Source organism: Apium graveolens, chromosome 11 (genome assembly GCF_009905375.1).
Source record: "Apium graveolens cultivar Ventura chromosome 11, ASM990537v1, whole genome shotgun sequence".
NCBI classification, from domain to species: domain Eukaryota; kingdom Viridiplantae; phylum Streptophyta; class Magnoliopsida; order Apiales; family Apiaceae; genus Apium; species Apium graveolens.
Genome location: NC_133657.1, coordinates 197,084,664 through 197,098,546, shown reverse-complemented (window position 1 = coordinate 197,098,546; position 13,883 = coordinate 197,084,664). Strand labels below are relative to the sequence as shown.

General features: G+C 32.6%; 2 protein-coding genes across 2 annotated transcripts; both read right to left on the bottom strand.

Moving 5' to 3' along the window:
- Positions 1-355: 355 nt before the first annotated feature.
- LOC141696707 (uncharacterized) lies at positions 356-1,560 on the bottom strand. The gene is made up of 2 exons (XM_074500825.1): positions 1,277-1,560; positions 356-1,180 (listed from the first exon to the last, which is right to left on the bottom strand). The coding sequence occupies exons 1-2, from the start codon at positions 1,538-1,540 to the stop codon at positions 509-511; spliced, it is 936 nt and encodes a 311-aa protein (XP_074356926.1). The 5' UTR covers positions 1,541-1,560; the 3' UTR covers positions 356-508.
- A 3,193-nt stretch (positions 1,561-4,753) lies between these two features.
- Positions 4,754-10,283, bottom strand: LOC141698462 (TMV resistance protein N-like). The gene is made up of 2 exons (XM_074503160.1): positions 9,587-10,283; positions 4,754-5,907 (listed from the first exon to the last, which is right to left on the bottom strand). The coding sequence occupies exons 1-2, from the start codon at positions 10,090-10,092 to the stop codon at positions 5,289-5,291; spliced, it is 1,125 nt and encodes a 374-aa protein (XP_074359261.1). The 5' UTR covers positions 10,093-10,283; the 3' UTR covers positions 4,754-5,288.
- Between the last annotated feature and the right edge of the window lie 3,600 nt (positions 10,284-13,883).

The window sequence follows — 13,883 nt, the reverse complement described above, 5'->3', positions numbered from 1 at the left end:
AGGAAATAAGAGTCATCTCTTTCATTCTCGGTCTCTTTAGTATTAAATTTTTCCAATATTCCGGTGATAGTTCTCGGGCTCAGTTCAAGTTCGCTGAGAGTATATTCGATCTATCGATTATACTAGTATCTCGTTTTATCCTGGGAAGCAGGTCGCTAAACACGGATGGTGCGGGGCGAAACTGCTTTAAGGAGACAGTTTTCTAGACTCGAGATTAAATCCAATCTCTGTTTGTTTTCTCAAACCCTTCTCCTAATTTAATTGTTAATTCTCATATGCTTATGTGATTTAAGAATTAACAATGTTTTTGTGAAGTAGTTATATATTCAATATATATATATATAACAATGTCTTTATCGTACAAGATTGATAACAAATACAATCTGTCTTGATTCTATGGCAGGGAGTTTTTTCAATCGAGTTGTAACACTTGCATCTAGCTTCTTCAACCTTGTCAGCTGCCACAATTGCTCTGGTAATATTTCTAGTTCTGTGCATTGAGAAATATCTAGAACTTCAATGATGTCAAGTTGCCAATGGTGTCCGGAAGAGTTTTAAGTTTGTAGTTATTGTTTAACGTCAACACAACCAGCTTATCAAGACTTCCAAGTGAATCCGGTAGTTTCAAGACATCTATTCTGGGCGCATAAAGCTTTCTTAGGGATTTTACGTTCCCAATTTCTTTAGGCAATGCTGACAACCGATGACAACAAGTAATATCTAGAACTTCCAACGTTCTCAAGTTGCAAATGGCGTTTGGAAGAGATTTTATGTTACTGCTAAAGGCTAATGACAGCCTGACAAGCTTACTAAGTCGTCCAAGCGAATCTGGTAGTCCCCCAACATTTACTTGCCACGCACTGATCTGTGTTAGGGATCCAATGTTCCCCAATTCCTTTGGCAATGCTTTGAGGCTGCTGCAGTTATCAATGCGTAGACTTTTTAGTGCTCTCAAGTTGCAAATGGTGTCCGGAAGAATTCTTAGCTTCACACAAAACGTCAAATCTAGGAAAACAAGTCTTGGCAAACTTCCAATTGATATATGGACATCCTCCAAGCTTTCACAACCATCAAGAATTAAAGTAGTAAGGCAAGGTAGTTTAGAGAAGTCTGGAGTTGTAACTAGATCTTGAGAAAACGACATGTCTAGAGTCTTTAAATTTTCAAAAACAGGTGAAACCTGTAACAATAAGTCCAATTAGGATAAATTAAATCTGACATTTTGTTTGAATCTTCATAAATTCAATAAACATACTAAAAAACTTGAAGTACCTACCATGTTTAGCTCCCACAGTGCTGTGATTTTGCTATGAGGTAACTTAAGAATAATAAGATCTTGAGGGCAAAATTCAGAAGGTAAACATGTTAAAGGGCACTGTTCCCAACAAAACCACCTCAAATCTTCAAGTGTCTGTTCAAAGTTTCCGGTGAGAATAATGCCTTTTAGGTGAAGAAACCTTAATTTACTCATTCTGCTGAATGCTTCGGTAGAGAACGATATTTCCTTAGTTGGATCCTTGGATTCAAAATAGTGAAGCATGATACCTTCAATCGCTTCTGTACCCTAACACAAAAATATTAATAAGAAAAATTAATCACCATAAATGTAGATTTAAATCTACAAAATATAGAAGGAGAAGGGTTACCTTCTGCTTCAACGACACATGATTTCGTTGTATGAGAAAATATTACATTCATATTTGCAAGAAAAGTTGTTGACAAATTTTGAGTCGCATGAAATTATGATATTCATCTGACACGGTTTTTGAATATATACATATAGGAACGAAATTACCTTGTGTTTCTTCAACACATCACATATTTCTTTTGATACATAGAGTCTACTATGCTTTCCAGGTTCATTAGAGGAGTTGTTGCGCACAATTTCCCTTCCGATATCCTGAAGCAGATCATGCATTCTCAACTCATCTTTATTGTTAATCGTTAGTAAACATCTTTTCTTAAGATTATCAATTTTATAATCAGCAAAGGAATAATAAGTTTCCAATATTTCAACCACCTTTTCTTTGTTCATTTCATTGAAAAAACAAGCAATGTCAAGGAATATGTTCTTCAGCATAGGATCATCTGATTCCAAGGCTTCCAAGCTAGTTATAAGTCTTTGTTGGATACTGCTATTGGGAATTCGCTGCAGGTTCTCAATGTAAACTTTCCATCCAACCACAGATCTGTTATACAAGTACGAGCCAAAAACCTCGAGAGCCAATGGGAGCCCTCCTGCAAAAAGTAGAATGTCTTTAGACAATACCATTAAAGTGTTGCCTGGTTTAGTATTTCCAAATGCATGTTGAGAAAATTGTTGGAAACGGAATGGGCTTGGGCTTATAAAATACTTACACAAGCTGGAATAATAAATTGTATACTCACGCCTGTTTGTCCAAATAAAATACTTACACAATCTGGAACATGTGCATATGCAATGCACCCAAAAATTCTGAGATGTCCAACAGATGGTTTGCTACCACTCCATGCTTCATTTGGAGTTTTGTTTCTGACACTTTTAGTTGGACAACGATTCAACAAATAAACTGCACATAGAACGGCTTCAGCCCAGAAAGTTCTCGGCATATGCTTTGCTTTGACCATGCTCCTTGCCATGTCAAGAATAGTGCGATTCTTTCTTTCTGCAACGCCATTTATTGAGGAGTATATGCCGCTGTCAACTGATGATTGATTCCATGTGCTCTGCAGAAGCTTTTAAATAAATTTGAAGTATACTCGCCTCCTCTGTCTGATCGGAGTACCTTCAAATAATGACCACTTTGTTTTTCTGCCAAAGCTTTGAACTCCTTGAATTTATCAAGAGCCTCCGCTTTTTCTTTGAGGATATACACCCAACTTTTTCTGCTAAAATCATCAATAAATGTTAGGTAATACCTATTACCTCCAAGTGATGGAATATCAAATGGACCAGCAATATCTGTATGGACAATCTCCAATGGCCTTCTGGCTCTCCATGATTTTCCAACGGGAAAACTTTGTCTGTGTTGCTTCCCCTTAACACATGCTTCACATAAATTTTCTGGTTCATTGATTTCTGGCAAGCCGTCCACCATCTTTGTCTTTGACAACAATTTTAAACCAGAAAAACCAAGATGACCATATCTTAAATGCCATAACCACGAGTCATTTTTAATGACCGTCTTCAAACACCTCTGCATCTTCGTCTGTATATCAAGTGTAAACAAACGATTCTTTGACATCTCCACATCTGCAATTAATTCTTGATCCCGATTCCTGATGACAAGAGAATTATCCTGCATCTGTATATAATGTCCTTTCTCCACAAGTTGGCCAAGACTGATGATGTTACTTTTCAAAGCAGGTATATGGTAAACATCATTAATAAACTTTTTCTCACCATTCTTCAATACAATCGTAATTGTACCTTTACCTTTGACTGGAATCTTCGATGAATCACCAAACGTAACTTCTCCGCTGATGGTCTCGTCTATCTCCGTAAATAAATCTTTATGGCCCGTCATGTGGTTGCTTGCACCAGAGTCAAGATACCAAACATTTTTCTTGCTCTCCTCGTTGCCATTATAAGTGAGAAACATAGCAGTGCCAATATGTTTGTCTTCTTTTGCTGCTGCAAAATGACTTCTTTCTTCCACTTTCGGTGATCTACATTCATAACTGAAATGGCCAAATTTATTACAATTATAGCACTGAAATTGAGACTTGTCACCTCGTTGAAATCCTCCTCGTCCTCGTCCTCTAAAATTTTGACCACGACCAGATGGACGATAACCTTCAGTGTTCTGGCTTCTGTTGAAGGACTGTCTTCCACGTCCTCTTCCACCACGGTAGCCACCTCTAAAGCCACCTCTTCCACGACCAGAACTGCTACTGCTTGAACTTTCACCAATGGACACCTTACTTTGCAACGCCTTTTCTAAATGGCTTGTATCATCATATTGGTTCATCCGCTGCTCATGCGCTTGAAGTGAACCAACTAGCTCATCAATGGAAATTGTGGACAAATCTTTTGACTCCTCGATAGAAGTAACCACGTAATCAAATTTTCTCATCAACGAACGGAGTAATTTTTCCATGACCCGAACATCATCGAGACTTTCTCCATTTCTCTTCATCTCATTTGTCACTGTTTTTAAACGAGTAACATATTCACCAATATTTTCTGAGGCCTTCATTTTAATATTTTCGAACTCGCCACGAAGAACTTGGAGCCGCACCTTTTTTACTTTCTCCACGCCTTGGAATGATTTCTGCAAAATCTCCCACGCATCTTTTGTTGTTTTTGCATTTGAAATTTTTTCAAAGGTTGATTCGTCAACTCCTTGAATAATTGTATATAACGCCTTTTTATCTTTTTTTCCGGGTCTCTTTCAAAATCATCTTCTCAGCAATTGACAGGGCTGCTTCAGCGGCTGCATCTGTGGGCTCGTCATACCCGCTTTCGACAATATCCCAATTATCGTAAGAACCGAGTAATACCTTCATTTGAATACTCCAGTTCCCGTAATTTATACTCGTCAATTTTGGAATATTTGGTTGCACCATCGTCGCCATTTTTCACGAACGGAACCTTAGCTCTGATGCCACTTGTTGGAAACGGAATGGGCTTGGGCTTATAAAATACTTACACAAGCTGGAATAATAAATTGTATACTCACGCCTTTTTGTCCAAATGAAAAACAAAACACAGGGATGTAAAGCTACAACTTTTGATTTCACTACAGGAACAACAACATAGGCTACAGCCTTTTTCTATTACACAGAATAGAGCTTCAACTCTATTTTTTAATCTTTCTAATTCTTTCACTACTTCCTCATACAACACAGCAGCTCAAGCTATTTATATACATTAAACTAAAATACAAATCATGCCTTACATCACATTTCATTTATTTCCTAGTTTTCTGGCCAACCTTGCATCTGCAGAATTCAACAGATAGCCTACCTTAATTCCAGGAGCTGCTGTGGTTTCTTTTGTTCACATGTTTCACCACCTTTTGATTTTACACCAACAACTAAAATTAGGCTGCTTGTTATTATGTCCAGCACACCACAGTTGACTTTCTTTATTATTGTGAGCATACTTAGCTGCTACATGCATGTATATACGTTGTATGCTCCTAACAATCAAGCTGTCTTTTGATACCTGCCTCTTATTTCTTGTCTTGATATTACGGCTTCTTTACACCAAGCTGTTTATTTTTGACCAAGCTGCTGTTCTTTTATTTGTCAACCTTGAATCCAGGATTTGAGGGCATTTGTTTCTTGCTGCTGCATATCTTATTTCATACGGGAGAGTTTGAAAACTCTAACAAAAATAATGCCAGTGACTCGGCATCATCCAACTCATTAACCCTGTATCGATATCTGGCTTTCACTTCAATTTTATCCAATATCTCCTCATCCCTTGTGGTTATAACAATTACACTCCCGGAAGCAAATGGTCCTACCAATGACTCTAACTGTTTATGGTTCTCTAAATCATCAATAACAATAAGAACTTTTTTTGAAGAAATTGTAGCTCTTATCAACTTTGTTCCTTCCTCAACACTGGTAACCTCAAATTTTTCCTTACTTCTCAGAACATCTTTAACAATTTTTTGTTGCAAAGATTTTAGGCCTTTCAATGCCGATACCTCTCTAACGTTTGCGAGGAAGCAACTACCCGTGTAACTTCCTTCATGCAAGAGTTGATTATAAAGAGCCTTGGCAAGAGTTGTTTTGCCCACTCCACCCATACCATATATACCAAACTTAATGACACCTTTGTTACTGCTCAACAGTGATGTTATGCATTTGACCTGAGAATCCAACCCAACTGGATATTTGGCAACAGATAGATTCGCGGGGTTCAATACGAGTAGAATCTCAGCAACAATTTCATCGATAATATCAGCTTCAGACCTACATTGCAATTTTTATGTTGTAATGCAGACAAGTCAATTGGATTAGTTATATGCTACTGAAGGACATATAGGTGGTAACCTGTTTTTTTTTTTACTTTTTGCAACCAAAGCAGATATTTTTATTAGGATAATCAACATCAGCCCAAGTTTCTCAATTATTTAAGCATACACACTCTTCTCTATTGACATTCCATCTTAATACAAGATGAGCAAATGTGTTATCTGCTCTTGATTTAATGAAATAATGAAATAATTAGGGGTGTTGGCCATTTTTATCACAATTTTAGGAAAAATAGTCCAAAATTTCACAATCCGGAAAATGGCCCTTTTTATCACTTGAAAACGCATTTTTGTATTCACGTTTATATTAATTTTAGAATATACAATAAATTTTATAAAAATAAAAAATAAAATTTTAAAAGGCATCTAAAAGATGCGTTAATGGTGTAAACGCATAAAAAGATGCATTTTCAAACTAAGAACATTTATAAAATGCGTTATTTCTAAATTTCTGCAGGCCCAACGCAAGGCCCAGTAACAAAACAGAGTAGTTCTTCAACCGGTTGATAAACACAATTTTTAGTTGCTTTAATTAGTGATAGTAAGGGCCAATTTCATATCTTGTGATATTTTGGATCATTTACTCTCAAATTGTGATAGAAAGGGTCATTATTCAATAATTAGTGGGATAATTTGTGTATATTATAATAAACTAGCTCTATAACCCGTGCAATGCACGAACATATTCTATATTACGTGAATTGATGTTATTTTGACTGTAATTATTGATGATATATTCATCAATAATTAATGATACGTTGTAGAACACGTACATGTTCAACTTGTTTAACATTAATGATACAACACCATAATACACGTTCATATCCTGGAGTTTATTATTTTAGTTTTTAAATCAGTAAGAAAATTAAACATGAACCATTAGATTGGATTGTAAATTGTAATACTAAGTTAGGATTTGGACTCGAGAACTCTAAGAAAGAAAAAGAGACTCCATGAATAAGATTATTTATAACAACCATATCAAATTAAACAATTTAAAATTTAAGATCTCTTTCACGAATATCTGAATACAAATGTATTTTTAATTAAATTATGCAATAAATAATCTATATTTGATGAAGAAACATCAAATGCCTTATCATTTTTCAAACAACATGTTAATGAAAAATCTATTTTTTACTATTTGATTGTGTAATTTTATTTTTTTTCTAAAAATAATAAAAAAATAGGACATTAGGTCAATTTTTTATAAATTCACCTTTGTTGAATAATTTCATAAACATAATTCTTTTTTAAGTAAATCGTTAAAAAATAAATCGATTTAGTAGACGTTGTAATTTTAACGGATCTCGTGACATTTGATAAATTCCGAATATATTTAAATATTGGGTAAAGTCCTAAAAACAATAATTTACAACCGGTCAATTGATAATTTTGAAACATATTATCAATTGAATTGATCGTCGAAAAAGACCTCAAAAAATTAATTTTTATTAATATGAGATTTTACAAAATAATTTAAATTTACTAAACCTATACAGTAGCGATGTATTTCCGACCGGCCGGGTCATGTAGTCAAATTTCGAATATTTTTTTGAAAATGAGTAAAGTAATTTTTATACATATTATCAATTGACTTGATTCAATAAAAACCTCAAAAATATTAATTTTTATTGACATAGGATATTACAAAATTTTTCCTTATTGGTAAGATTTTCTTTCCCGACTCGTAATTTAATTTAAATCTAGATAGTGACGTTATATTTTCGACTGGTTCATTTAGTCATAATGAGTGATGTTCTGATTTCGAATTCGAAATAAACTGAAATACACTGATTATTTATGACACTAACCTATCTAAATATGTGATATATATATATATTCTTTATGTATAAGTGTATCTATTTTCAATATTTTAAAAAAAATTAATTATATGTACAATTCATTTATTTTATTAAATATATATATATATATATATATATATATATTAAAAATGTATGAGCCATATTTTTTAAACTAAAAATTATTTAATAAATAAGGTAATGATCTGTTTATATACTATGCTTAACTTTATATCTTAAATTCAATTTTTTAAAACTAATTCTACAAATATTCCAATAATTATGTTTTTTAAACATAATCAGTAATCATGTTTAAACTTAAATAAATTGCAATTCTGTATGACACTCGCATGTGTATAATTAAAAACACATGTAACAATTTGGTGTAGTGGTAAGAAGATGTGCATGTGAATGTAAAGACTCTTCACTAATTTTATAGCCATGTTGAGCTATTATATATAAAATAGAAGTCAAGCAAAAAATATTAAAAATAGAGGAAATATAAAATATAATAAATATATTAAAAACATAAAAAACACGAACTTTTTCATTAATTCTAATAGAAATAGGACGTTTGGAATGTTGGGGCTTATGGATAGGTGATAGGCATGTTTGCTTTTTCTGCCAAACACTCTGATAATTTCATAATGGTCATGAAGGGAACCCAAACATGCATTGTATGGTCCCTCCCCAAGCATGAGTAGGGTGTAGGGATATTATGAGAGTTAAAATATTAATATAGGATTTTGAAAAGTGTTTTTCTCTAATATATTAAGACTTTGAGATTCTAGTAGACCTCTTCTTGTTCGACTTCATGCGACCCTTAATATTTCTCACAATTTATCATGAACACGAATGTAAATTAATGTCCCAAATAGCATCTATGGTCTACTATCCGATCTATAAAAGGGCTCTTCAAAGGGTCAGAGTGCTGGCGTAAAGGATCTTCCTATAATATTTTGAATTTTTAGAGTGACGGATTCTGCTTGAGTTTTGAGAACGACCAATTCAGGGGCTGATTTCGTGAAAGCGTGTGATTTTTTTTGAAAAAATGCATTGGCCCCAGTATATCATACACGTATGTTTTGGTCAATTTAGGATGGATGGACTATCAACTTTTAATATTTAGGTTTTATATATAGATTTGATTTTGTTCTGAGTTGTTTCGCATGTGATATCTTTCGCATGTGATATCCTATAGTTAATTATTAATTCATAGTAACTAGTTTTGAATAAAAAGAAATAACTCACAAATCACTGCGTCATAAGCATACTGCATACATCTATACTATGCTATTATAAGCAGAACACCATCTATTTGGTTGTTTGTCACTTATTTGGTACGGTAGATAACATCCGTTATATCATAATTCAGATAAATGAGCATCGTTAGATGTAATAATAAATTATTATTTATTATATTAATATATATTCTTCTCTCATAGGCTTCAAGATTCAAATACCCCTCAACAACATATTATATTTAAGTTTTAATATTCTTCATTTGTATATTCCCTATCTTCTAAAAATAATTTCTACAGGTTTCGAGTAGGTCAACAATATCTTATATTATATTATTTATTTTCAATCACGACATATTATATTATATTCAGATATATATTATTATGAGTAATTGTATTCTTCATTTTTTTTCGAACTATTGAAAAAATATATTACAATATAAATTATTTAAAATTAAATATATTATTAAATTAAAAGCAATCCGTGCATAGCACGGTTACATGTTACTAATATACTAATGGAAGAGTAGAACAAACCTAATTCGCGTGAGTGTAGATTATATGTTTGAATTACCTTTTCTCATGTATATGTTGTCCTGAAATGTTGGCAACTTCTGTTAGTACATGGCGCCAATTGTTGACTCTTTCATCCGCAAAGCGAAGTTCATGTTTCTTAAAGGCTTTCTCAAAACTCCCAGTTTGATGTCGCACAATGGACGGTTCAATATTGTAAAAAACAGGAATAACACACGTCTTCATTGTATTGTGACAACCGAAGATCTCTACCAGTTCATCAAGGCACCAAGTTGACGAAGCATAATTTGTAGAGAGGACAATAATGTAAGTCTTGGATTCGTGAATAGCTTGGCGCAGTGCATCAGATATTACATCTCCGTTATGTAGCTCAGGATCATCCCTGAATATTCGAAGACCATTGCGATCCAGGGCAGAGTACAAATGACTGGTGAAGTTATATCGAGTATCCTTTCCACAGAAGCTCAAGAAAATGTCCCAACTAGTGGGAGGTGAAGTTGAAAATGAAGCAGAAGAAGATGGAATTTGAGAACTTGTAGAAGCCATTAATTCACTCAACAGATGCAACAAATGAGATATATGCTAAATAGTAAATTTTAAACTATTGAAAAGATCGAGAGGAAGATAATTTGAAAAAAGATGAAAGAAAATTGGATATGTGGAATCTAGTTGAAATATAAATGCATTGATGAAGTGTTGTCGATAATTTTTAGAAGTAGAGGTGAGTAGGAGATGAAGTTTAGACGGGAAGAGAATGAGTTTGATTATAAAAGTTACATAGTGTTTGTTTGAAAAATTTTAAAATAAGTAACTTATCGCTTAAATTGACTAAGTGAGTTTTAAGTGGTAAGTAGATAATACTTATAAGTTATATAAATGTTTATAAGTTATATAAATGTTTGGATAATTTTACTTATTAGTCAGATTTTTTTTACTTAAATGAACTAAAATAAATAATTTTTAAATATAATAATCTTAATTCGTGAATTTTAAATTAGATTAACATTTTAAAACATATTTTTAAAAACCAAAGTTAATAAAAAAAGGGGAAAATCAAAATAGGTTGAGAAAAAAGTACGTCCTTAATAACATAACTTATCACACTACAAGAAATCTGGCCATTTACGACGGTTTTTTTGAACTCAAATCGTCGTAATTGAGCCATTTACGACGGAAAAAAATCGTCGTTTTTGGTCGAGTAGTAAGTTCGTTTTTTCGTCACAAGATAAAATTGCGTCGTAAGTTGGTGAACCTGGGCCCACATTAACAATTTAATAATAAATCAACTTACGACGAAAATAATCCTCGTATGTTGTTAACTTCCAACGGAAAAAATAGTCACTTTAAATCTTTTGGGACCCACCTTTAATAAATTACTAAAACAATTATGAACAACCTGTCGTAAATAACCCACAATTTCCGTCGTAAGTTTTATTCTCTAAAAGCATGCATATTTCTGCTTTTCCGGTTCCAGCTATTTCAGCTTTCAAAATAAATTCTAAACTTGTTCAATCTGCAATTCCAATCTAAATACAATTGTATCCCAATTCAACACAAAATTAAAATTTGAATTTTATAACAAGCAATTATGCACACAATTATACAAATCATAACTTAAAAATACAATAATTTACATAAATATTCTCTTAGCTACTCAACTTCTATAATAATATTTAACCTTTGAGTATATAATACAAAATTGTAAATTCTCCTGCCTAATCTAATTTGCTCCTGTTTTGTGAAGAGGCCCAAGTTCCATCCTATCATTTTTTGCAACTGGAGTTCACAATCATCTTGCAAACCATTTGCATTTGCACATTAACATTGGAAAGGCAAACCTCCTACAAATGATATCCAAATTATGTAAGTGCTAAAGTTACACTAGTTTACTACACATCTTTATAATTTATGTACATGTGCAGGTGCATTATGTGCGTATATGTGAATTGATCAACAAAGTAGCTTAATGAAAAATACAAACAGAAGTTCTTACTCGTCTAGAACCGGCATGGGCACAAAATATGGAAAAAATCCTTGTTCCACAACGAACTTCAACCACAACCTGAACATGTAATTATATAATATCTAATAAACTTGGTTGGATACAAAAGCATTCAACAACAAATTTACATTTCATTTCTATCATGAAATTTTCTAATTCTACATAAAGGTCACCAATTAAACAATGATCACCGCAGTAAGGTTGCAGTAGCTAAGATACTCTTATATTGATATTTTATGTAGTGCTGCTAAGATGATACATTGTTGTAGTAATCACACATACTCCCTTCCCATCTGTCTCTGCTCTTATGCATGATTCATTTGTATTTCTACAATCTTTCGGACAGACTGAACTATCATTTTTTGACGGAAAGGATGTCTTGTCTGCCAGAAAATTCCACACGAACCTTGGAACATCACCAACATAACCAAGATATGGAGTTGAAGATGGTTCCTCCAAGATGACGCCAACATAATGGCTGGGGCAAGAACTGGTGGGTAAAATCACTGCTTCACCAGATCACATGATAATCCAGGCTCACATGATAATAAGCAACCCAATAGTTCTTCAACTAAAGACGTATTCACTGTGACAGAACTCAGAGCCGAAGGACTCAACTCCTTGTTGTCGCTGGCAAGTATGTACAGTGTTTAATCCTGAATTTGTATTTCGATTATTTTAAAAATATTTCTCAACGATCCAACCGTATGAATGTCAATAAATATATATATTAGTGATATAACCAAAATTTCATATCAAAATTATTTTATTTGGTTTTCCATTTTAACAATCAAGAATGAATTTGACTAATACATGTAACTAGTGTTTAAGCCTGAATTTGTATTTCGATTATTTTAAAAATATTTCTCAACGATCCAACCGTATGGATGTCAATAAATATATATTTTAGTGATATAACCAAAATTTCATATCAAAATAATTTTATTTGGTTTGTCATTTTAACAGTCAAGCATGAGTTTGACTAGTACAACTAACTAGTGTTTACTTCTGAATTTGTGTTTCGATTATTTTAAAAATATTTCTCAACGATCCAACCGTATGAATGTCAATAAATATATATATTAGTGATATAACCAAAATTTTATATCAAAATAATTTTATTTGGTTTTCCATTTTAACAGTCAAGCATGAGTTTGACTAGTACATCTAACTCGTGTTTAATCCTGAATTTGTATTTCGATTATTTTAAAACTATTTTTTATCGATCCAACTGTATGGATGACAATAAATAAATAAATAAATTAATTAATTAATGATATAATCAATGTTTCACATTAAATAATTTTTATTAAAATATTCAATTTTTTTTGAAATTTCTAATATGTCGCCCAAACAAATAAATACTGACATAAATATGATTGGATCATGAAATAATATTTTTTAAAAATTGAAAATATCAGAAATTAGGTGCTAAATTACAACGAAATTCGTCATAAATTACTAGTTCCCAAAAATTTGAAAAAAGTCAAATTTATCGCCAAAATTTCGGGGAAAAGTTGAATTTCCCTCTTTGATAACTTACGACGAATTCTAATTTCCGTCGTAAATTGGACGATCCGATCTTTTCCGTCATAAATATTTCGTCGTAAATTTAGACAAAATATTTTTCTATTTAATTTCAAGTTAAAAATTTTAATAAAAATAATTAACTTACGACGGAATTAGATTTTCGTCATAAGTTGAATGGCGTCGTTCCTCCACGTGGCTGACTCCATCCTTTTTTTATTCAATTGATGATAATTTTAATATTAAAATACTCAACTTACGACAGATAATATTTTCCGTCATAAATAATTACGACGAAAAAATATTTCCGTCGTAAGTTAGGCGCGCATTTATTTCCGTCGTAAGTTGACCGTCATAAATGGCCGGATTTGTTGTAGTGTCAACTTATAACTTATAAGTTAATATAAGAGTTTTGGTACTGTGATATAAAGAGGGGCTGGTGAGTTTTAGGTAATCTTAGTCGAAATCACAGGTTAGGACTTCGGAGGGACCTAAATAAGCTGCATAATTATACTTACTTGCCAGGGGAATTTGAAATTTTTGTTGTTGTAGGGACCTAGCCCTTGTATGCAATATTTTTCCATTAAAATAAGATGGAATGAGTGGATCTGCAAAATGGCTTGTAATGTATGTATAGTCAACTCTCTAAAACAAGAGTTAGTGGCAGAAATCGAAACAGAATAAAATGCGCAGGAGGAGGAAGATGATTAAAATAGACCTCAAGTCGTACCATGCAATTATGAAAAACCAAAACCAATTGGCAGAAAACAAAGACTTGGCACATCGTCAACGTGTAATAATTACTAGC